Genomic DNA, 25,133 nt, shown 5'->3' with positions numbered 1-25,133 from the left:
TTTTATTAAGGAAATCATAAGGAAAAGAAAATACATTTACAGTACTGCACAAAAATCCATGTATAAATGGATCCATGTAGTTCAGACCCTTGTTGTTCCAGGGTCAACTATATTTCCAACTTGGAGGTTTTATATGTGTTCATCTTTAAGTTTGAAGCAACTTTTGGCTGTTTTTCCTGCAAAACTCAACCCTTTTGACTACATATATTATATTAAAATTAAGGAAAATAAACTGGTGTTATATACACATGTTTTATGTTCCAAGAATTTTAAAGCTAAAAGCTGTTTAGATTTATAGTTATAAAGATTTATTATTTCCTTGGACATAGGTAAAATAATTTGATTTACTAATATTCAGATGTGCTTTATCTTAAAAATATTTTGTTGATATATTCTTTCTAGGTATGTGTTTAGAAGAGTAGAATTACTTTATTTTATACCAGTGAATGTTTTTCCGGGGAGTTTTATACTCACATGCGTTTTTCTGAGAGTTATAAAGAGGCTACCTTTTTCCTCCCTTTTTTTAAGAAAACTAATTTTCATGCTCCTTTATTTGAAATTCTTAAAAAACAAAACAAAAACTTCAGTTTCTTAAGTATGATCCTCATGAAAATTTTATACCTCTGAAGCTGAGTTATTGTGGTAACTGAAATGAAATGCTATAGGACAAAATCATGGCAACTATAGGTATACAAGGTAATAGGATTCCCTCTGTTAATTTTAATCTAAATAAATGAAAATTTCTTGGTTCTTGAAGTAATTTGTGTAAAGTTTTGTTTGTACTTCCAAAAAAAACCCCAGAAAAAATAACTCCTTCAGAATTTACTGTTAAAATGATTTCAATTCAGTACCTTAAAGGCTATATAGGGAATAAATATTAGAGTCTGCAAATTGTGGAGCTAACTGTAGAACTATTGACACTTTATGTTAATAAAAAAAAAAACCTCTCTCTTTCACATATTTAATCTATACTTTTTTCATATTTGTCCATTTGATAGTTCTGTGCTGGAAAAAATAAATGATAGATTGAGGGAATGTGAAAACTGACATTTTAATCAATTTTAAATACTTTAAATGAGAAATACTATAAGAAAATCATGTAGAGGCTTTTCATTAATTATTGCGTTATATCTAGTAAGTTCACACTAGGAGTTAATATTGAACATCTCCCAGTTTATCAGGCTATAAAAGTCTCTAATGGTCTTTCATGAAAATGTTCATAAAAGCGAGCAACTCATTTGAAAGTGGTACTTTGTATTGTTCCCACTTTTAAAATAAATAGATTTAAGTTGATAGCATCTATTTTAATTAGCTTGCACATGTTTTATGAGCTGCCACTTTGCACTGTAGTTAAATAAGACTGTGACTTCAGAACATGAATAAAAGTTCATGAGTGTAAAAGTGAAGTATGAATGATAAAGTATCATATTATTTTCCTGTGGTCAGAGCCCTTCCCCAGCCTTTTTTCTTCTTCCTACACAAAAGGGATACCAAATAAAATGTTTTGAAACTTTTATTTTACCATTTTATCTGCATTCATTAATTGTCTAAGTACAGTTACTTACAAAAGGATTATGGGGTTTGTATGGGTACACCAGAAAAGTGGGTGATAGTTTCCATTCTAGCCTACAGGTGTATCTGAGTAGTGTACCTCAGATACATAATGATCAACCCAGAATAAAAGTCCTAATAAGTTGAGCTCATCAGTTAGTAAGAGGTGAATTTTCCTACCATGTACTATATTTTATTATGTGGTATTTGTTTTTAGGCAAGAACTAGTTGCAGAACTGGACCAGGATGAAAAGGACCAGCAAAATACATCTCGTCTGGTACAGGAACATAAAAAGCTTTTAGATGAAAACAAAAGCCTTTCTACTTACTACCAGCAATGCAAAAAACAACTAGAGGTCATCAGAAGTCAGCAGCAAAAGCGACAAGGCACTTCATGATTCTCTGGGACCTTTAAATTTTAAAATATGCAAAGAAAGACTTTTCTTTTTTTTTTCTTTTTTTTTTCTTTTTTTTTTTTTTAAGGAAAGAAAAGCCCTTATAATGACAATTCATGAGTGTTAGCTTTTGGGCGTGTTCTGAATGCCAACTGCCTATATTTGCTGCATTTTGTTTCATCGTTTATTTTCTTTTTCTCATGGTGGACATGCAATTCAACTGTCTCCTTGCATAACATGGGGGCATCTGTGACTTGAATAAGCAGCAGTTCTCAACTTCAAAACAGATGCAGTGAACCATGGCTGTATATGCATGCTCATTGTGTGAAGGCTAGCCTAACAAAAACAGGGGGTGTCAAACTAGCTGCTATGTGCAAACATCGTCTTTTTTTCGAGGTGGAACCTCAAGAATGATTTTGTTCTTGTATCTCATCTCAAAAAACAATTTTTTTTCCAAAAGGTGGTATATACCAAGTTAAAGACAGGGTATTATAAATCTAGAATAAGCGGTGGTACATTATAGAAATGCAGAACTTAGGGATAGTTGCAAGTGAGGGCTCTGAGGCCAGCATCCTTCAATCAGTACTGAACTTAGTTCCATCCATAAAATATTTAAAGGTAAGTGGTGGCTGCTGTATTTAATAAAAGCGTATTTCATTGGACTAAAATTTGACTATGATACATTGAACAAAATGGAACCCTTTTTTTTAAGATATAAAGATTTTTAATTTTGTGATTGCGTGTATGTGTGTTGAAACTATAAAGATTTTATCACTCTAATATTAGTATCTCTTAAATGAAATTAAAAGGTAAATGAACACGATCCAGCTTAAATGATCATTCCTTCCTGCAATGATTATTGGATTTTTGAAAAAAATCCATATTTTTGAAAAACTAAAGAGAAATATTGGAAAATGGAAATAATTGCTCCAGCTAAAAGGCTTGGGCTTAGATTTCTTTTATGATACCAAAAGAGTAAAAAACCTGGCAAATCAGGAGAAGTTAGTAAGGAAATTAAAGAAGTAAATATAAATTCATCAAGTATACTATTTATCAACATTGGAGTAACTGATTTTCCTTGCAAGCCCATCCTAGAATGCCTGCTGCCTTTCAACACTTTTAAGGGAATTTCGACACTTATAAAGAGAAAATTTATATTGTTAACAATAACTTTGCTACCAACTTTGAAAATAAAAGTAATAAAAAAACTTCATTGAAATAATAGACTATATAAGCTCTATTTTTTCAGTTGGTATTAAAATAAATCACATTTTGATACCAGTACAAGGTGTCTTTTAAACAAGGATGTCATCAACCTCATTTTTATAGCATTAATGTTTTATGAAGAGAAAATTAAAAATGAAAGCATAATTGCTGTGATTATTAGAATTATATCATGATTGTATTGTAGTTTTGCTCTGTTTCAGATAAGCAAGGTGATCTAAGAAGTTATCAAAACTATTCTTAAAAATGCTAAAGCAGGTAACTTTTTCTTCTGTTATTTTTTTTCCTCCTCCCACTGAGTTTTATAATGTATTCCTGTGTATACAAGCAATAAAGGTAAAAGACAGTTTGTACTAAACTGTGTCATTTTTAGCTTCCTCAAAGTCTATTTCTAGAAAGTTTCCAGTAAATAAATGTCTACCATTACTTTATTTAAATAAAAGAAGGGCTATCATTCCCAAATAATTTGATTGCCTAGTTGAAAGTGATACTGGTCTCAGCACATTAATAGTAAAATAAAATTGGCACAGAAAATAACTGTAGACTAAGGAAAAGTATAACTCATTCATAGCATTGCTGCTTGTGATATATATGTGTCACTCCACCAAAAGGGACCTGGTCAGTGTTCAGAGACTTTTCTGATAATCTCAGAGCATGAGATATTCAGGTGTGGATGCTAATGCTCGACCTTTCCATTAGGATTTAGCATTATAGGTTGCAGATTTTATTTCTAGTCATTAGTGTGTTTTTACTATATATTACATACTCAAAGGGAAAATTTATTATTATTACATGTAATCACTTCATTAAAATCTCAAATAGGAAAATGGAAGAAAGTAGTGTTAAGTCATAGTGCCAAGTGCAAAAAGAAGACTGTTGAACACTTGCTTGTTTGTTTAAGTAAGTTCCTGGGGATTCTCACACTGTCATTGTCCTAGACACTGAGTGTACTTCAACCTACTTGGTTTTAAAGTAGTTATGTTACACATTTCATACTTTTTAAGTCCTGATTATCCTTGATGGGAGAAAAGGGCAGCAGGGTTAATTAAAATCCACAGCCAGTTTTATCCAGCATCCTCACCCATCAAGCCTTCAAACAGATTTTAACAAGGACCCATATTTTTTATTGATTGATTTTACTTTTTATTCTAACCCTCATTTTTGGGTAGAAATAGTGAACAGACAAGCAAGTGGCTTAAAGGCCCTCATGTAAGAAATTCACAAACAATCCCTAAACAATCCCTAATTACATTTCAGTTTTTCCTCGAGGGAAAGAAAACAAAGTCTAGAGAGAGACACTCCTCACCACTAAAAATAACTTTCTTTGAGTCAAGTGAAAATCATTTAAGACTATTTCCTTTATAGCAAAACTGCATATTGAAGAGATTTGCTTAAAAGTTGTTTACAAATGTTTGACTCTTGCTGAACCATTTTAGAGTATTTAATAATGTCTTTTTTTCCTCCGAAGTTTCTTCTGTGTACCTAGTTTCAGCCCCTGCTTGTAGCCAGAGATCACAGGCCTTGCCCGTGAAACTTTTTTCTTTCTGTAAGTGTGGTTTTTAGCAGTCAGCTCCTCTCTTCAAATGATAGGAAGTTCTACTTCTGTCATTCGGAACATTTTATGTAAAACACTGTAATGCAGAAATCCTTATGCGTACTGTATACTTGAAGGAAGCTTTTTAGATTTATTTTTGTTTGTAATAAAATTCAGATTGTTACTCTAAACTCATTTATAAAAATGGTTAATGATTCATATTGGTAAATGAGCTGTGAGGTATTCTGCTCTAGCAGTGTGTTTACCTTACACAAAATCAAATAAAAACTGAAAAGTGAGTATTCTTAAAATACTCAACACAGTAGTAATGTAATCATGATTTTTGAGAGGCTGACTGGCCAGTTAACATATCCATCTGTAACAATTCACATTTTTTGTTAAATGGGTACTCTTCACAATTTCATTAACTCATGATTTATATGAAGTACAACATGGTATATGCATTACTGAGTGATTCTTCTCGTTAGAAAACGGATTTCCTGTAGTATAGCTACATTACATTAAGTATTTCATTCCTTTATCAACTTCCTAGCCTCTCGACTATCACATATGCACACACACACGTAACACTCTTACAGATTCGACCTTCATTTTAGTAAATCAGCCCATTCATCACTCACTCATTCCTTTAACAAATATTTATTGAGCACCTATTGTAAGTGAAGCTCCTGTGGCTAATGCCAAGTTACATGTTCTCTTTAGTCACATGGTAGTTAGGTTGTATTCCCATTTCACAGATGGAAAATTAGGCTCCTAAAGGTTAAGATTTGTTCCTGAGTCTGCTTTCCCCCCGCCACCATGCAGGAGGACTCTGTGGCCACTATGAGCCCATGATGTGAAGAAGAGCATGAGAAATGCAAATGATGGGAAAATATGAGGTCACTTCCAGGCACAGAGGCTTTGTGACCACTCCACAGATCATAACGAAGCCAACACGGAGACCCACACGTGTCTTTTAAACCCAAGTCTGTGCTCTAAACCACTCTGCCATACTGTCATTTAAAACTTGCTGAGTGGTTCCATTTTCACATTCATTTATTCGACGAGTGGGGTGTATTCACTCTTCCACTCCCCTCAGCTGAAAGACATGCTAAAAATGGAAATACAGATTATGATATCGTGAAGCTTGGTCTAGAAAGATGACTTGTTCTCCACTCTCAGGAAAGGCTTACTCCAGGCTTTTTCATTTTGGGTTTGTTTTTGTATTTTTGTTTTTACCTTTTGTTTTGTTCTTTTTTTTTAATTGGGATATAATTTTTATACAAGAAACTGCATCCATTTAATGATGTTTAATGCAGTTTACTGAGTTTTGACATGCGCATACGCTCAGGAAGCCATCCAACAAGCAAACTACTGAACACTTCCTTCCCCCCTTCCCAAGGTCTCCCACGCCCATTTGCAGTCCTTCCCCCCCTTCACTCCAGGCCCCAGACACAGTGCTTTCTAACAATATGAATTTGTTTGCATTTTCTACATTTTTACATAAATGAAATCGTTCAATATATACTTGTTAACTTTTTAAGCTTTTTTCCCCTCTTGAATAGTTTCAATTCCTTTGACAGGAAATTTTAATTAAACCATTCTCAGGGATACTTGAGAACTGAAAAGTATCAGTCTTCAGGAGAAAACAGGTTTGAAGAGGCTATCGACATGTCCATTGTGGCCGACCTGATTATGTCGTGTTATCTTCTGAAACATTTAATATCACTTTATTTCTACATTTTTACAGAAACTTAATATTTTGCTTACAAATTCCCTTGGGTTGTTTGTTAAAATAAGCCTGTTTCTCTCTGCATTGAGGTGTTAGAAATGCAACACAGACATAGTAGCATATTAGTAGGTTCATGGTAGTTTTCAGCAAATACAATTGATCAGTGTAACTTTAAAAGTTTTCATTTTCATTTAGATTGTGGCTGCTGTTTTGCTTGCTAAGAAAGCTGGGAAACTATATTTAAAATAACAAAACAGTCTTCTGTATATGGTATTTGATATGGATATGCTGTCCGTGGTCCTGTCTGCTATAGAGGTGCTTATAGAAATATGTAAGATTACACTGGTAGGTCATGTGCTGCTTACTGCTAGGGCCTTTTCCATCAGTAGTTAGTAATTGCTGTCAGAGTTTCTCATCCCTACTGCCCTGAGGTCCCACCAAAGCTGAGTTTGTGAAATGAACTGCCCTTCATGTCAGTTTTTTCAGTGAAGTCTTTTTGAGAATCAAATGCTTATTTAACTTTATCTGCATTTCATGGTGCTTTTATATATGTGTGTATTTTTTAAAGGTTTTATTTATTTGAGAGAGAGAGCACAAGAGGGGTGGGGAAGGGGAGGAGGGGCAGAGGGGGAAGGAGAAGCAGACTCCACACTGAGCAGAGAGCCTGATGCAGGGCTCCATCCCGGGACCCTGGGGTCATGACCTGAGCTGAAGGCAGATGCTTAACCATCTGAGCCAGCCAGGTGCCTCCATGGTGCTTTCATATATCCAAGTAACGAAATACATTATTTATCCTGTAATTTAGTGGTCAGTGATCTCTTACAGATGCCATATAGCATCAGGATAATTGCTTTGAATATATCAGAAATCAGTGAGCAAATGCTAGATATTTATCTTCTGAAAAACAAAAGTAATGTACAAACTACAGTTACTTCTGAGACTTGTTTTTTTTGTTTCTCCGTGTGGATACCTCTTAGTTATTATAGGAAAAACTACATTAATCATTGATAAATTTACTAAATTCAAATTGAAGTCTGAAGAAACCTGAAAATGGGTGTAACTTTTTATATGGTTGAAGAAAAAATGGTGATATTACTTCACATTCCTTTTCAGCTTTTAATCCGTTTCCTACAAAGGTACTTACTACCTAGTATCCATCTAAAGTGTCATGAGCATATTACTTGCAAAAATCAATACCACTCTTGTTTCTTTTGTGTGTACCATTAGAACCTTTTAACAGATACTGTTTCTTTGAGGATTGGAAACATGTCTTTAGTCTCTAAGCTAACATGAAATTCATAATTTATATGCTTACAATCTATTTCAGTACATTTGGGCTATTATATATTAGTACATTGCTGGACAATAGTCTTACTTAAAAATTCATACTAGAACTCACGTATGACTACATAATTCTGTCTTCCCATTCGTGATTTCACGTTTTATTTACAGGAGACTTGAAGTGGTACAAAGTTCCTTGGCCTGAGCTGAGTATTTCTTCCTTTTTACTTCTTTAGCATCCATATCAGAAAATTCTCTAGTGTCTATGCTCCATGTACCCTATGATTCATAATGACATAATTTTGGCTGCTGCCCAAAATAATAGCTTAAACAAGAAGCAGTTTTTTCTTTCTCACAGAAAAAGTCAACAGTAATACGATAGTTTCGCTCATCTGCATCCTAGCCAGAGAGGGAAAGGGCAAGAGCAAGAGGGTGCAATCACTTATGCTCCCATCCATTTGCCATAACTTCATCACATGCATTTACCCTACCTGCAGGGAGGCTGGATATGTCTGTATAAATGGACAGCCGTATGCCTAACTAGAAGGTAGGAATTAAGTTACAAATGAAAGATCAAAAAGATTTAGAGGACAAGTAGCCTTCACCACACTCTCAGAAAGGAAACTAGACCACTGCCGCCTCTACGTCCTCTGTCCCCTCTCTCCATAATATGAAAAGTAGGCAAAGCTGACCCCTCACAAGAACGCAAAGTAGTGTCAAAATCCAGTATGGTGTACAATACTTAAAGATTTCCCTGTATTTATAATTGTGAAGTTAGAGCACTAGAAAATGGACTGCAGTTCAAACCCAGGTCTTCTTAGCTTCAAGGCTTACAAAAATCTCATTTTTAATTAGTTTAGAACTTGGAACACATTTTCTGATAGACTTAATAAAGGAGAGGAGAACTAGGTTCCTAAGCATACTTATAAAAGTCTGTTTGGTCTTTAATGAAAATTAAATAATAATGCCTTTGAATGGAATAGTTCCAACAAAAACTGTAAGAGAAAACAGAGAAGTGATGTGGTTGTTGTCTTCAGGTATTGACATTGTAGTAATTTTTCACTTTTAAAAGTTCTTTACCTTTTTACTGTTTTCTGCAAAGTAAAAATTAAAACCAGAAGGACACCATCTTACACATCACTCTAACCATGTTTCTTTGGCAGGAACTCAGGGCCCTTTGCCATGGGCACAACTATTGGAGCCCTTGCATGAATCCCACACGGGCAGGAACTTCCCTTCCACTACTGGCCCCAACCTGGATCCTTGCAGGTAGGGGTGGACCCCCAAAGGGAGATTTCCAAAGATTCTCCTATGGATTTTGGTGAGGATGAAGCACAGTGTCAACAAGAGGAGTAAAAAAAAAATAAGTCAGAACTTTAATGGCTTCAAATTGTTTTCTTATTCTTATTAATACACATTCTAGGGACCCAGCCTCTGAAATTCTGCTTCACAATGACAGGCTATTATTCAGGTTTATAAACTTTTTTTTCTGGTTCCTGAAGTGATTCTGTTGCACTGGCAGATTGTAGAATTACCTGCACCATAGAGCAGATAGAAGGGGTATTGCCATTGTAAATTTTCTGGATTCTAACCCATCTAGTGTTGTGAAAGCTAAGAGGAGTGTGATATTGTGATGGATAATAAATCTATATTCGGTCTTCTTCCTTTTCCTGGCACACAGCTGGAATTTCTTAGGTTGTGAGAACAATAAAGATGTCTTGCTTTGTTAATAAGGTGATTTTTTGGAAAGCTTCTAAGTAGGTGGGGATGGGAGTTGGTTGCCAGGGGGCCAACTACCTGGTTAGAAGGCGGCAACTTTCTTTCATTCCTCCCGCCCCCGTGCTCCACTTCAGGGAGGAAAGAAGGGCTGGAGATGGAATTAAGTCACCAAAGGCCAGTATTTTAATTGGGCGTGCCTGTGTAGTGGAGCTCTCATAAAAACCCCGAAAGAACAGGGTTCAGATTGCTCCTGGGTTGGTAAACACACGAAGATTGGAGGAGAGTGATGCACATGGGAGGCATGGAAAACGCACCATTTCCGAATACCTTGCCCTGTGCATCTCTTCCATCCGGCTGTTCCTTGGTTACATTCTTTTATAACAAACTGGTGATCTAGTAAGTAAAATGTTTCTCCCAAGTTCTGTGAGCTGCTCCAGCAAATTAATCAAATCCAAGGAAGAGATTGTTGGGACCTCTGATTTATATAGCCAGTAGGGTCAGAAGCACAGATGATAACCTGGACTTGGAATTGGCGCCTGAAATGGGGGCAGGAGGTAGTAGTCTCGTAGGACTGAACCCTTAACCCGTGGAATCTCCTGCTGTATCTGAGTAGATAGTGTCAGAATTGAGTTGAATTGTAGGACACCCAGCTGTGTCCAATGGCTTGGTATGGGGGGAAACACCCACACATGTAATTGGAGTCAGAATCATGAATGAGTCAGTGAAAGATAAAATCTGCCATATCTCTTAGATTCACAAAACATAGGGATGTGGAAGTAAGGGTAAGATTAGGAAAGACGCAGAGCTGGAGCTATAGAATCTATAGAAGGCAACTCAGAATGTCTTTAGGTAAGTAGGGCCTGGGGGAGAAGACTCTTTCTGTACAAGGAGTGATACCTGAACATTAGAAATTCAAGAAGTTTTGAATATACGAACTTGGTCTTTCCTGCCACTCCCATCTCTGTGGAGGAAGCATAGAAAGTAAGGTGATGGGCGCCTGGTGGCTCAGTCAGTTAAGTGTCTGCCTTCGGCTCAGATCATGATCCCAGGGTCCTGGGATCGAACCCCACATCAGGCTCCCTGCTCAGCAGGAAGCCTGCCTCTCCCTTTCCCTCTGCCTGCCGCTCTGCCTACTTGTGCGTTCTCTCTCTCTCTGTCAAATAAATAAGATCTTTTAAAAAAAAAAAGTAAAGGTGAAATCAAATCATTTTAGAGGTATACTGTTACACAATTATGTTTATCATTTTTAGAATTTTATTTATTTATTGGCAAGGGGAGGAGCAGAGGGGGAGGGACAAGCAGAGTGCAGAGCTGAGTGCAGCACTCCAAGCTGAGTGCAGAGCCCAGCGTGGGGCTTGATGCAGAGCTCAGTCCCAGGACCCTAAGATCATGACCAGAGCCAAAACCAAGAGTCAGACGCTCAACCGACTGAGCTACCCAGGCATCTCAGCATTGAGTTTTTAAAAAACAGTCTAAATAGCCATTAATCCATGTTAAGTAAATTATAGTAGACCTACACCAGCTAATACTGTATGTCTGTTAAAAAGTATTGTGAAACTGAATAAAGGAAACCTCATTTAAAATGGGAGAGGCACTTGGCAAGCTCAGTCGGTAGAGCATGCAACTCCCAGTATCAGAGTTGTGAGTTCAAGCCCCATGTTGGGTGTAGAGATTACTTTTAAAAATAAAATCTTAAAAAAATAAAAATAAAATGGAGTCAGGAGGCAAGAAGGGGGAGTTTCCATGCACTTATCACCAATGCAGATCCTGATGGGAAGAGACATACTTTGTATTCTCAGTAGGAAGAAACCTCCTTGACTGGAAGTTTGCAGAAGGAAGAAAAAATTTCTCCATGCCAGCAACTAGCCCAAACAATAAGAAAATACCACAACTCAGCCAATGAGAAACCCTCACCACCATGAACTCTCGCTTTCCTCCAATAGACTTTGGTTCAAAACAGCCCTCCCAACTTCCTCCTCTTCTCTATACAAAGTACCATTCCTCTCCTTTGATCTGACTTGGTTATGGTTTGCCATAGCTTACGTGTTCTGAATTGCAATTCCTCTCTTTCCAAATTCGTTTTGCTGGTAAAATAACTGTTTTAAGGTTGACAGTGTAATATAGTTCTACACTTGAAAATGTAAATCTGAGTTGAGTGCTTCAAAATATTAAAAGATTAACACATGAAGTAATGTTTATAACAAAAATGCAACATTTAAAAAAAATCTTATCAGTGTAATTCATTATATAAATAAACGAGCTGTACAGTTCTATCAATAGATGCCTAAAGGACATTTGATAATATTTATAAATAAAAGAATTAAAATGGAGTTTCCCAAACTTGATAAAGATCACACATGTAAACCAACAGTGTATTAGTTAAATGACTATCATTTTCACTAAATCTGAAGCATTTTAATTAAAATCTGAAACAAAGCAAAGATGCACTGTCATTCAACATTTTTTTAAGTTGTAGCTGATGAAAAGACCCCATAACAGAATAATTCATATAAATACTGGAAATGAAGAAACAAGATTATCTTTAGTTGCGGAATGTAAAATTATATAAAAAGCCCACAAGACTACTTAAATTCTAAAAATCAGAGAATTTGCTAGAGTGACTATATCTGATATGTATCAAAATTATTTTTTCTCTATAAATAATAACAATCAGAAGTAGAAGATTTTAAAAGTATTCCAACTGAAAATGGCAATAATACTATAAAATACCAAAGAAAACATTTAACAGGAAATAGGGCTGATGAACACTATATAGCCTTAATAAATAATATAAAATAAGACATGAACTTAACATTATCCAAAATGAGAAAACAATATCATAAAAATTGTTACATAGCTGTATGTATGTATAGATAATTTGTTTAATGTAATTTTAGTCAGAAACCCAGTGGAGTTGGGAGTAGTTTTGTTTTGAACCAGACAAAGTGAACTTTAAAGTTCTTAGAAAACAGGTACTCAACACTTAATGTATAATTTTCATACAAACTGCACGTACTTGGTGTACAATTTGGTAAGTTTTGCAAGACGTATACATCTGTGAAACCACCACAGTCAGGATACTGAGACTTTCCCCAATTCCAAAAGTTTCCTTGTACGCCTTGATAATGTGTCCCTCCACCCTCTTTCCCAGGCAACCACTAATCCACTTTCTGTAACTGTTAATTATTTGGCATTTTCTAGAATTTAATCCTATAGAATATAATCTCTTTTGGCTGTTTTTTCACTCAGCATAATGATTTTGATATTCACCTAAGTTGCATAAATGAATAGTTTGTCCCTTGATTACTTTTCAGCAGGCTTCCATTGTAGAGAGGCAGCAAAGTTTGTTGATGCACTCAACTACTGATGGATATTTGGGGTTTACAGTTTTTGACTCCTTTTTTTTTTTTTAATAATAATTTTTTATTATGTTATGTTAGTCACCATACAGGACATCCTTAGTTTGATGGAGTGTTCCATGATTTATTATTTGCGTATAACACCCAGTGCACCGTGTGATATGTGCCCTCCTTAATACCCATCACCGGCCTATCCCAGTCCCCCACCCCCCTCCCCTCTGAAGCCCTCAGTTTGTTTCCCAGAGTCCATAGTCTCTCGTGGTTCATTCCCGCTTGTATTTACCCCCCTTCATTCTTCCCTTCCTTCTCCTTCTGATCTCCCTGCTATTTCTTATGTTCCATAAATGAGTGAAACCGTATGATAATTGTCTTTCTCTGCTTGACTTATTTCACTTAGCATAATCTCCAGTCCCGTCCATGTTGCTGCAAATGTTGGGTAATCGTTCTTTCTGACGGCTGAGTAATATTCCATTGTATATATGGACCACATCTTCTTAATCCAGTCATGTGTTGAAGGGCATCTCGGTTTCTTCCACAATTTAGCTATTGTGGACAATGCTGCTATGAACATTGGGGTGCATATGGTCCTTCTCTTCACTACGTCTCTGTCTTTGGAGTAAATACCCAGTAGTGCAGTTGCTGGATCATAGGGTAGCTCTATTTTTAACTTTTAAAGGGGCTTCCACTCTGTTTTCCAAAGTGGCTGTGCCAACTTGCATTCCCACCAACAGTGTAGGAGGGATCCCCTTTCTCAACATCCTCTCCAACATTTGTTGTTTCTTGTCAATTTTTGCCATTCTAATTGGCGTCAGGTAGTATCTCAGTGTGGTTTTGATTTGAATTTCCCTGATGGCTAATGATTTTGAACATTTTTTCATGTGTCTGTTAGCCATTTGTATGTCTTCATTGGAAAAGTGCCTGTTCATATCTTCTGCCCATTTTTTGATTATTTGTTTCACATGTATTCAGTTTGAGAAGTTCTTTGTAGATCTTGGATACCAGTCTTTTGTCTGTAGTGTCATTTGCAAATATCTTCTCCCATTCTGTGGGCTGCCTCATAGTTTTTTTGACTGTTTCCTTGGCTGCGCAGAAGGTTTTCATCTTGATGAAGTCCCACAAGTTCATTTTTTCTTTTGTTTCTCTTGCCTTTGGAGATGTGTTATGAAAAAAGTTGCTGTGACCAATGTCAAAGAGGTCACAGCCGATGTTCTCCTCTATGATTTTGATGGATTCCTGTCTCACATCGAGGTCTTTCATCCATTTGGTGTTTATCTGTGTGTATGGTGTGAGAGAGTGGTCAAGTTTCATTCTTTTGCATGTAGCTGTCCAATTTTCCCAGTACCGTTTATTGAAGAGACTGTCTTTTTTCCACTGTATGTTTTTTCCTGCTTTGTCAAAGATTAGTTGCCCATAGAGCCGAGGGTCCATTTCTGGGTTCTCTATTCTGTTCCATTGGTCTATGTGTCTGTTCTTGTGCCAGTACCATGCTGTCTTTGTGATCACAGCTTTGTAGTACAGCTTGAAATACGGCATTGTGATGCCCCCAGCTTTGTTTTTCCTTTTCAACAATTCCTTGGTGGTTCGGGGCCTTTTCTGGTTCCACACAAATTTAAGGGCTGTTTGTTCCAGCTCTTTGAAAAAGGTCATTGGTATTTTGATCGGGATGGCATTGAAATTGTAGATTGCTCTGGGTAGCATGGACATTTTAACTATGTTTGTTCTTCCGATCCATGAGCATGGAATGTTTTTCCATCTTTTTGTGTCTTCTTCAGTGTCTTTCAAGAGTGATCTGTAGTTTCTAGAATAGAGATCCTTTACCTCTCTAGTTAATTCCGAGATATCATATGATTTTTGGTGCTATTGTAAATGGAATGGATTCCCTAATTTCTCTTTCTTCAGTCTCATTGTTCGTGTATAGAAATGCAACTGATTTCTGAGCATTGATTTTGTATCCCGCCACATTACTAAATTGCTCTATAAGTTCTAGTAATTTGGGGGTGGTGTCTTTTGGGTTTTCCATATAGAGTATCATGTCATATGCAAAGAGAGACAGTTTGACTTCTTCTTTGCCGATTTGGATACCTTTTATCCCTTTTTGTTGTCTGATTGCTGTTGCAAGGACTTCTAGTACTATGTTGAATAATAATGGCAAAAGTAGGCATCCTTGTCATGTTCCTGATCTTAAGGGAAAGGCTTTCAGCTTTTCCCCATTGATAATGTTATTCACTGTAGGCTTTTCGTAGATGGTTTTTATGAAATTGAGGAATGTACCCTTTATCCCTACACTCTGAAGAGTTTTAATCAGGAAAGGATGCTGTATTTTGTCAAATGCTTTTTCTGCATCAGTTGAGAGGATCATATGGTTCTTGACTCTTTTCTTGTTGATGTGATCTATCACACTGATGGATTTGCGAATGTTGAACCACCCTTGCATCCCAGGGATGAATCCCACTTGGTCATGATAGATAATCCTTTCAATGTACTGTTGGATCCTATTAGCTAGGATCTTGTTGAGAATTTTGGCATCCATATTCATCAGGGATATCGGTCTGTAATTCTCCTTTTTGATGGGGTCTTTGCCTGGTTTGGGGATCAAGGTAATACTGGCCTCATAGAATGAGTTTGGTAGTTTTCCTTCTGTTTCTATTTTTTGAAACAACTTCAGGAGAATAGGTATTATTTCTTCTTTGAATGTTTGGTAGAATTCCCCGGGGAATCCGGCAGGCTCTGGACTCTTGTTATGGGGAGGTTTCTGATCACTGCTTCAATCTCTTCATAATTAATTGGTCTGTTTAAATAATCAGTTTCTTCCTGTTTCAGTCTTGGTAGTTTATAGGTTTCCAGGAAGGCATCCATTTCTTCCAGGTTGTTTAATTTATTGGCATAAAGCTGTTGATAAAAGTTTCTAATGATCCTTCCTATTTCATTGGTGTTGGTCGTGATCTCTCCCTTCATTCATAATTTTATTAATTCAGGTCCTTTCTCTATTCTTTTGAATAAGTCTGGCCAGTGGCGTATCGATCTTATTTATTCCTTCAAAGAACCAGCTTCTAGTTTTGTTGATCTCCTCCACTGTGCTCCTGGTTTCTAATTCACTGATCTGTGCTCTAATCTTGATCAACTGCCTTCTGCTGCATGGGTTAGGCCTGTTCTGTTCCAGCTCCAGCTTCTTGAGGTGAGAATATAAAAACTGCATTTTAGATTTTTCTATTCTTTTGAGTGAGGCTTGGATGGCTATGTATTTTCCCCTTAGGACTGCCTTTGCAATGTCCCATAGGTTTTGGACTGATGTGTTTTCATTCTCATTGGTCTCCAAAAATTGTTTAATCTCCTTTTTAATTCCCTGGTTTACCCAATCGTTCTTGAGCAGGATGGTTCTTAATTTCCAAGTGTTTGAGTTTCTTCCAAATTTTTCCTTGTGATTGAGTTCCAGTTTCAAAGCATTGTGGTCAGAATATGCAGGGAATAATCTCAGTCTTTTGGTATCAGTTGAGACCTGTTTTGTGACCCAGTATATGGTCTATTCTGGAGAAAGTTCCATATGCACTTGAAAAGAATGAGTATTCTGTTCTGGGGTATAGTGTTCTGTATATATCTATGAGGTCCATCTGGTCCAGTATGTCATTCAAAGCTCTTGTTTCTTTGTTGATTTTCTGCATAGGCGATCTGTGTATTGCTGAGAGCAGAGTGTTGACGTCCTCTACTATTAACGTATTATTATCTATATGTCTCTTTATTCTGGTTAAGAGTTGGCTTGTGTATCTAGCTGCTCCCCTGTTGGGGGCATAGATATTTATAATTGTCATATCCACTTGTTGGATACATCCTTTAAGAATAACATAGTGTCCTTCTGTATCTCTAACTACAGTCTTTAGTTTAAAATCTAATCTGTCTGGTATGAGAATTGCTACCCCAGCGTTCTTTTGAGGTCCACTGGCATGAAAAATGGTGTTCCAACCCTTCACTTTCAGTCTGGATATATCTTTAGGTTCAAAATGAGTCTCTTGTAGACAGCAAATGGATGGGTCGTGTCTTTCTTTCCAGTCTGCAATCCTGTGGCATTTTATGGAAGCATTTAGGCCATTCACATTGAGAGTGATTATTGAGAGATATGATTTTTATGTTGTCATGTTGCCTGTGAAGTGTTTGTTTCTATAGATTGTAAATTTCTGTTCTGTATCACTCTTGGGGTCTTTTTACTTTTATAGAACCCCCCTTAATATTTCTTGGAAGGCTGGCTTGGTGGTCACATATTCTTTCAGTTTCTGCTGGTCTTAGAAGCTCCTTGTCTGTCCATCGATTCTGAATGACAGCCTTGCTGGATAAAGGATCCTTGGCTGCATGTTCTTCTCAGTTAGAGCTCTGAATATGCCTTGCCAACCTTTGCTGGCTTGCCAGGTTTCTGTAGACAGGTCTGACGTTATTCTGATGTTCCTCTCTCTGTACATGAGGATTCCATTCCCCCTGGCCGCTTTCAAGATTGTATCCTTTGATCAAATATTTGCGAATTGCACTATGATGTGACGTGGTGTAGGTCTGTTCTCATTGATCTTGGGAGGGGTCCTCTCTGCCTCTTGGACACGATGCTTGTTTCCTTTGCCAAATTAGGGAAGTTCTCAGCTACGATTTGTTCAAATATCTCTTCTAGACCTCTCTCTTTCTCCACCCCCTTGGGGATGCCGATGATTCTGACATTGGAATGTTTCATTGTATCAGTAATCTCCCGTAATCTACATTCTTGAGATTGGATTTTTTTGAACCAAGTTTCCGTTTTTTCCTTCTTTTCTACCATCCCATCTTGCAATTCACTAATTCGTTCTCTGCCTCATTTACCCTGGCCGTCAGAGCATCTAGTTGAGACTGCATTTGATTCATAGCATTTTTAATTTCTGCCAGATTTGCTCTCATATCCGCCCTTAGAGATTCTGTATTTTCATTAATATTTTCATTAATATTATTTTCAAGCCTACACATCATCTTGACCATTGTTACTCTGAACTCCATTTCTGACAGTTTGGTTATATTCATATCCATTAGTTCTGTGGCAGAGGCCACAGTCTCTGTATCTTTTCTTTGTTGGGGGGGATTCCTCCTCCTTGTCATTCTGATGAGGAGTAGTTGTGGGGATGTACAGAGCCCAAATTATTGACCAGGACCCAGGCAATGTGCACCTGTTTTATAGGGACCTTAGGGATATGGGCTTCCTGATTTTTCAACCTGCCTTGTGGGGGGAGTGGCCTGCCGCACTGATACTCAGGCAACCCTGTTTGGGTAGACTTGCCCCGTTCCCTGTGGGGGGGATGGGGATGGGCACAATGTGAACCGGTATTTCCAGGCTTTTGTTCTCTGGCAGCTTTCCCTGGTGGTTTTCTGTGGCTCTTCTGAGAGTCAGAGCAGCAGTGGCCGTATCCTAGCCTCCGTCTCAGAACAGAGAGATCACAGTCTGCTCTCCACTGAGCTGTCCTCGCTACTCTAACTCTGTTTCTGTCGGTGCTGCTAAAACCCCGCAGCGTCCCAGGTTGCGCGCCCCACAGCCGCTCTCCCAGCCCTTGCTTCCAGGGCCAACAGGTCTCTGTCCTTCATGCTTCTAATACCGCCAGCCGCCCCGGTTCCCCCGCGCGCTCCCGAGCTCTCTGTCTCAGTGTGGTTCGCACGCTCCGGAGCTCCAGTTTTCAGTCTGGTGGCGGGCATTCCCCGGCTCACGGTCTCAGTCTGTTCTCTCGCGGGTGCCAGCCCGTGAGTCCAGCCCGCTCCCCCGTGCAGGTGGCTACCGCTTCCCAGCGCCCCAGCGGGGCGGCTCCCTCCCCCTTCCGTTTATCTTCCGATATCTGTGCGCGGGTTTACGGCTCCCTGCTTCATACCTCAATATTCAGCACTGGAAATGTGCGTTTCTAGAGATCCACATGTATCTTCCTACGTCTCGGGCTGATTTCATGGGTGTTCAGAATGATCTGGTAGATATCCAGCTCAATTCAGGGGATCAGCTGAGAAAAGGTCCCCTACTCCTCCGCCATCTTTTTTATCCAATTTTTGACTCCTAACAAATAAAGCTCCTTTGAACATTTGTATACAGGTCTTTACATAGACATGTGTTTTCATTTCTTTGGGGTAAATACTTGGAAGTGGAACGACTGAGTTTTATGGTAGGTATATATTTAACTAGTTAAGAAACTGCCAGACTTCTCCAGAGCAGCTATATAATTCTGCATTCCCACCAGCAGTGCTAGAGCAGTGTCAGAATTACAGCAGCTCCACATCCTTGGCAACATTTGGTATGATCAATCTTTTTAATTTTAGCCATCCTAATAGATGTGACGTGGTAACCTACAGCACTTTTAATTGAATATTTCCCTGACAGCTAATGATTTTCAGCATATTGGCATGTGCTTATTGGGCTTTCATATAATTTGTTTTGTGTAGTGTCTGTTAAAATCCTTTGTCCATTTTTTAATTGGGTTATTTCTCTTAATATAGAGTTGTAGGACTTCTATATGCTCTTGTTACAGTTTTTTGTCTGATATTTGTGCTGTGAATATTTTCTCTCAGTCTGTGGCTTGCCTTTTTCGTTTTCTTAATCATATTTCTCAAAGAGAAAAAGCTTTTTGTTTTTTCCTATGAAGTTCTTTTTTTAATATTCTTTATTCAAGCATAATTAACCTACAGTGTACTGTCACACTGTTATATGAATATATACAGTGTTATGTATTAGTTTCAGCTGTATGAACAATTCTGTATATTTCTCAGTACTCATCAAGATAAGTGTACTCCTAATCCCCTTATTTTTCTCATCCTTTCACCCGTTTCCCCTCTGGCAACCACTAGTTCTCTGTATTTTAGAGTCTTTTTTGTTGTCTCTGTTTTTCTTTATTCATTTGTTTCTAAAATTCCACATATGAGTGAAATCATATGATATTTGTCTTTCTGTGAGTTAATTTCACTTAGCATTTATACACTCTAGGTGAAATTCCCTGAGTTAATCTGTATGATAGACCCCAGCCTTCCCCCCTAGGAGAGTGACCTAGGAAAATGACCTGGTCATTTTTTAATGACTTCCTTGCCCATACCCTATTCTGGCTATAAAAGTCTTCTATTTTGTACAGCTCCTCAGAGCTCCTTTCTACTTGCTGGATGCGATGTTGCTCAATTCATGAACTGCTGAATAAAGCCAATTAGATCTCTACATCTACTCACCTGAAAATGGTTTTGAACAGGGCAAATAGAAGTGGACTGAGTGAGAGGTGGGGCATAAGTTGCTCATTTTGCTAGAAGATACACTGCATTTTAAAACTAAATGCACGCATCACCTTAAAAAATGAAAACGTGTCTTTAAAATGCACATACGAAGTCAGGCAAATTGTTAATTTACTTGCTGAGGTGTATTCTGCTGCTTTGCTCTGAAGCTCCTGCCCCCCAACCTGTGGTCAGGCTGCCTTGGATGTGCTATGCAGTCAAGACCCTTAGTGAGCTGACCCAGCAGGTGGAAGTGAGGGAGGCGTCAGCATTTTGGGGCTTGTTTGGCCCTCTAGTTATCAGAGCCAGGTTCTGAGGAGTTTTAATTAAGCTCAAATTGGGAATGAAGGAAGGGGAGGGATTGGGAGAAGAGCGGAAAAGTTGTTCTAACTTGCCTTGTCATACATTATTGCTTACGTTGCAATGATCAGCCCTACTCAGCTACCACCAGGGAAATTATCATATGTAAATAAGAAACTCAGGATTACAAAAGGTCCTTGAATGTTCAAAGTGATTAGTGTTCAACTTAATCTTCAGGGATTAGTATTTATGCCAAGTTAATAACTGAAAGGATATTCTGTAAACGACTCATTTAGTCATAGCATATACTTATGGTTTTACACAAATAATCACTACAATTTATGGTGATTAGAGTATTAAGTTCAATTTCCACTTACGTTTGAAGGCAGCTGTTTCTCTCAGCATCCCTCAGGTTTAATACAGCAAGACTTACCATGGTCATATGTTGTTATCAGGGAACGCTACCCTGCCATTTTATCGGAGAGAGACTCTTTCCATTATGCTGGTCTTGCAAGTGCATCCCTTGTGCAGAGGAGCAATAATTTGGCCCAAATCCAGGACTCTTCCTACACTCTTAAAGATCTATGGGGAGCTTGACTTTTACATTCCTTCACAGAACATTTACGGATTCCTAAATCAAGGTAACATTTTTAGAAGCACTGTAAAGAATTTATGTTAACGTTGTTACTGTAAATGAGAAGATTTAGAATCTTTCCTGAAATGAGGAGTCAACAAATACACATTGAACCTGTTTCCCCTCCCAATATTTTGATTCATTCTTTCTTACAATCAATACCTTAAGTATATGTGACAGAAGAAACTAATTTGCCCTAGTGGAGAATGGGGAAAGGTAACACCAACAATACCAAGATTACAGGCATTTAGAATTGGATTGAGGCCATCCTGTGTACTCGGCATGGAAACTCGCTGGGCCTCCGGACTCCCAACAGTAAGATGACATCTAACCAGGCCCAGAACCAGTCTGCCTCCCAGGTCTTTTTCTCCAGGGAATTGTTTTTCCTTCCCACAGTCACCTATAACCCTCTCGTTTTCAGGCTCCAAAGTAAAGCTCATTGAAGACTGCACCTCCTTCCCCATGTCCAGGAGCAATTTGATGAATGCCGATCTAGAAGAAAGCAGAAATGTCCTCGTTATCATACATCTATAGATGGCATGCCTAGCTTGGAATTACAAATAATAAAAACTGGAGATTGTCATGTCAGTGAATAGTCTGACCTTGTCCTCGCTACTATGGTTCTTTTCTTTTTGCTTCTTGATATCTTAAAAAAAAAAAAAATCACTAAAAAAACAAGACAACTATTCACCAAAGAAAAGTGAAGAAGTGTATCCACATGTTCTTGAAATCAGTTTGTAGGGGACAGTCCTATAAGATGAAATGTCACATTCTAGTAGATAATAAAATGCCCCATTCCTACCAGCCAGCAGAATAAGAGAATTTGGAACAGAAGTGGTAAAGGAAATCTTTAAAGTAACGTATTTTATACTTCTGAGCCCCATTTGACTATCTTTAAGTATAAAGTAAGACAACTTACCCCCAAATAACCAAAGCACTGTCTCAGTAGGGGCAAATTTTATTCTTTCAAGTTAATGAATCTGACTTGCTCGTATGTGGCACAGTCTGCTGAAACAGACTACTTTTGCATTGCGGACCAACCACCTCCGCATTTGTCACTGTGACAGGTTGTTATTTAAGGGAAATGGCAGGTGGTTCAGATCCTAAATGAAGTTCTAAGGAACAATTATAGCAATGTTTAAACATTTCAGAAAGCAGAACTGGCTCAGCTACTAGCTTGTTTAGGCAAGGAAAAATAAAAAAGCTGATTTCCCGTGTGTTTCGATTTATCAACCTACCCAAAGAGTAGTGCTTTCTTTCTGTTCCTTTTAGGATAGTCACTTATGGGGACGCCTGGGTGGCTGAGTCGTTTAAGCGTCTGACTCTTGATTTCAGCTCAGGTCATGCTCTCAGGGTTGTGAGGTCGAGCCTGCATCTGGCTCCACACTGGGCACTGCGCTTGGAACCTGCTTCAGATTCTCTCTCCCCTCTCTCCCTTTGCCCCTCCCCCACCTCTAAAAAAAAAAAAAAGATAGTCACTTTTGTTAGCAGTGTGTAGTTTTAACTGTGATAGTTGGCATGGCTAATATTGGAAAAAGTAGACTCATCTGAGGCTTCCTAAGTATGAGAATAAGCTATGGTAGCTTTAAAACTAAGGTATATCTTTTCAGTATTTTCTCTAGTCTTTTGTCATGTCCCCAAGTGGTTGACAGTATTGGCAGGGCCTGAACAAAAGCACAGCAGGAAACTCCCCCTTTAGCCACTTTAAAGGAATGAGTAAGCAAAGTTAAAGGACATTTCATTGCTAGTAAGGTATGTGTTCATGAAAAGGACCCAGCTCCTTTGGTTCCTGGTTTCAGAGTCGGATAACATAGGCAGAAGGTGCTTTGCTTTGTCTATGCAAATTTTCTGTCTACATGTGTATTCTGTTGATGGGAGTCTGCTCACAACTCTATAAACTGAGTGTCTCAGTGAGATTGGGATTTGTTCTTCATTAATTTTTGAATTCACCTTCATTTCTTTCCCTCAAGGGAGACAATACAACTTGAAACTTTCCTTGTGTGCTTCAGATCAAAAACCTTTTTGGGGTGCAGAGAGATTTATGATTCATTATATGTGTGGCTGCAGATGTACTCTGAAAAACTGTTAGCTGCAATTTGTTCTCTTCTAGATGGTTCTAGACCAATTCATGCTGTGTTCTTGTGTTTTCCCTCTTTCCCTCATTTATTAGAGTCTTTGTCACTATTTACAGACTGTAGTAATCACAGAACATCAATTTAAAAAGAAAATATTCTTGATTATCTAAAAACAGTTATCTTTGCACGCCTTCATCAGGTTAGTTACATTATGCTATAAATACATTTTATGAAGCCTTATTCATCTGATACAATTACTTTTCAAAATATTATAATTTGAAACATTTATTTCAAAAATGTAAATCACTTTTCTGTAAACCAAGAAATTAATATTCTTGTTGCAGAATCTTTTAGCAAATACACAAATACAAATCTCCTCTAATTCCCATCCTCCAGCAGCAACCCATGTCCCCACTGCACCTTCAGTGAATGACTTCCCACCCCTTCGGTCTCCCCTCTTGCTGCCTCCTTCAAATTTAGATTTTCAAATTACAAAGTTATCTATTCTCATTAAACATTCCAAACAATTCACAATGACATAAAAAAGGTAATAATCTGTTAAGAGCATCCTTCCCTACTGTTCTCAGTATTCATATGCATGTCATGTTATACATGCAGTCTTTTTCTTTTGCCTTTTTTTTTTTTTTTTTACCAAAACAGCATCATATGTCTGCCCTTCATTGTCCTATTTTCATGTAGCAATAGATCATGGACATTAATCTAGATCAACATATATAGACTTAATTCAGTCCTTTAAAAAAAACTATGTAATTTACATAATTTAATCTTTTCCCTATCAATAGACATTTTTGAGTTTAGGGTATTTTTTTTTTAATTAAAAAATATTTTTGGTCATTACGCAGTATTTCAAGTAACTTCTTGGTATCTATCCTTCTATACAGGGGCTCTGAATCCTGTAGATTCCTTAAAAGGAATGTTCCATCCAAGAATATGCTTTCATTTTCATAGAGGCTCCCAAACTATTCTGGAATAAGTTTAACAAGTATTGGTAAGGATGTGGAGGAAAAGGAGCCCTTGTGCACAGTTAGTGAGAATGCAAACTGGTACTGCTACTGTGGAATACAGTCTAGAGGTTCCTCAAAAAATTAAAAATATAATTCCCCTATGATTCAATAATTCTACTGGATATTTGTCCAAAGAAAATGAAAACATTAATTCAAAAAAATATATGCATCCATATATTTATTGCGGCATTATTTACAGTAGCCAAGATATGGAAGCAGCCTAAGTGTCCATTGATAGGTGAATGCATAAAGAAGATGTGGTGTGTATGTGTATACAATGGAATATTACTCAGCCATAAAAAGGAATGAAGTCTTGCCATTTGCCACAACATGGATGGACCTAAAGTGGCCAAACAAGCCCCGAGATGCTGCCGCTCCCTCACTTCCACCTGCTGGGTCAGCTCACTAAGGGTCTTGACTGCATAGCACATCCAAGGCAGCCTGACCACAGGTTGGGGGGCAGGAGCTTCAGAGCAAAGCAGCAGAATACACCTCAGCAAGCAAATTAACAATTTGCCTGACTTCGTATGTGCATTTTTAAAGACACGTTTTCATTTTTTAAGGTGATACATGCATTTAGTTTTAAAATGCAGTGTATCGGGGCGCCTGGGTGGCATAGCGGTTAAGCATCTGCCTTCGGCTCAGGGTGTGATCCCAGTGTTATGGGATCGAGCCCCACATCAGGCTCCTCCACTGTGAGCCTGCTTCTTCCTCTCCCACTCCCCCTGCTTGTGTTCCCTCTTTCGCTGGCTGTCTCTATCTCTGTCAAATAAATAAATAAAATCTTTAAAAAAAATTTAAAAATGCAGTGTATCTTCTAGCAAAATGAGCAACTTATACCCCACCTCTCACTCAGTCCACTTCTATTTGCCCTGTTCAAAACCATTTTCAGGTGAGTAGATGTAGAGATCTAATTGGCTTTATTCAGCAGTTCATGAATTGAGCAACATCGCATCTAGAAAGTAGAAAGGAGCTCTGGAAGGCTTTTATAGCCAGAATAGAGTATGGGCAAGGAAGTCATTTTTAAAAAAAAAGATTATTTCAGGCAAGGTCAGTTTTCTTTTTCTTTTTCTT

At 37.9% G+C, this 25,133-nt stretch overlaps 1 protein-coding gene across 5 annotated transcripts in view; it reads left to right on the top strand.

The window, feature by feature from the left end:
* Positions 1-21,552, top strand: part of MAP3K7 (mitogen-activated protein kinase kinase kinase 7) — an 89,252-nt gene extending 67,700 nt beyond the window's left edge. For 2 of the 5 annotated variants that reach the window (XM_045807053.2, XM_045807054.2), the window contains one exon: positions 1,769-3,528. In XM_045807053.2, coding sequence (XP_045663009.1) covers positions 1,769-1,949 — 181 coding nt within the window. In that variant the 3' untranslated portion in view covers positions 1,950-3,528. Of the gene's footprint in view, positions 1-1,768; positions 3,529-8,880; positions 8,987-21,380 lie in introns of those variants that run through there. The other 3 variants (XR_006781366.2, XR_006781364.2, XR_006781365.2) reach the window with 3 other exon arrangements.
* Positions 21,553-25,133: the final 3,581 nt, after the last annotated feature.

Source organism: Ursus americanus, chromosome 11 (genome assembly GCF_024610735.1).
Source record: "Ursus americanus isolate L20-20 chromosome 11, mUrsAme1.1.p, whole genome shotgun sequence".
In the NCBI taxonomy this organism is placed as follows: domain Eukaryota; kingdom Metazoa; phylum Chordata; class Mammalia; order Carnivora; family Ursidae; genus Ursus; species Ursus americanus.
This window is presented reverse-complemented; position numbering and strand designations above follow the sequence as displayed.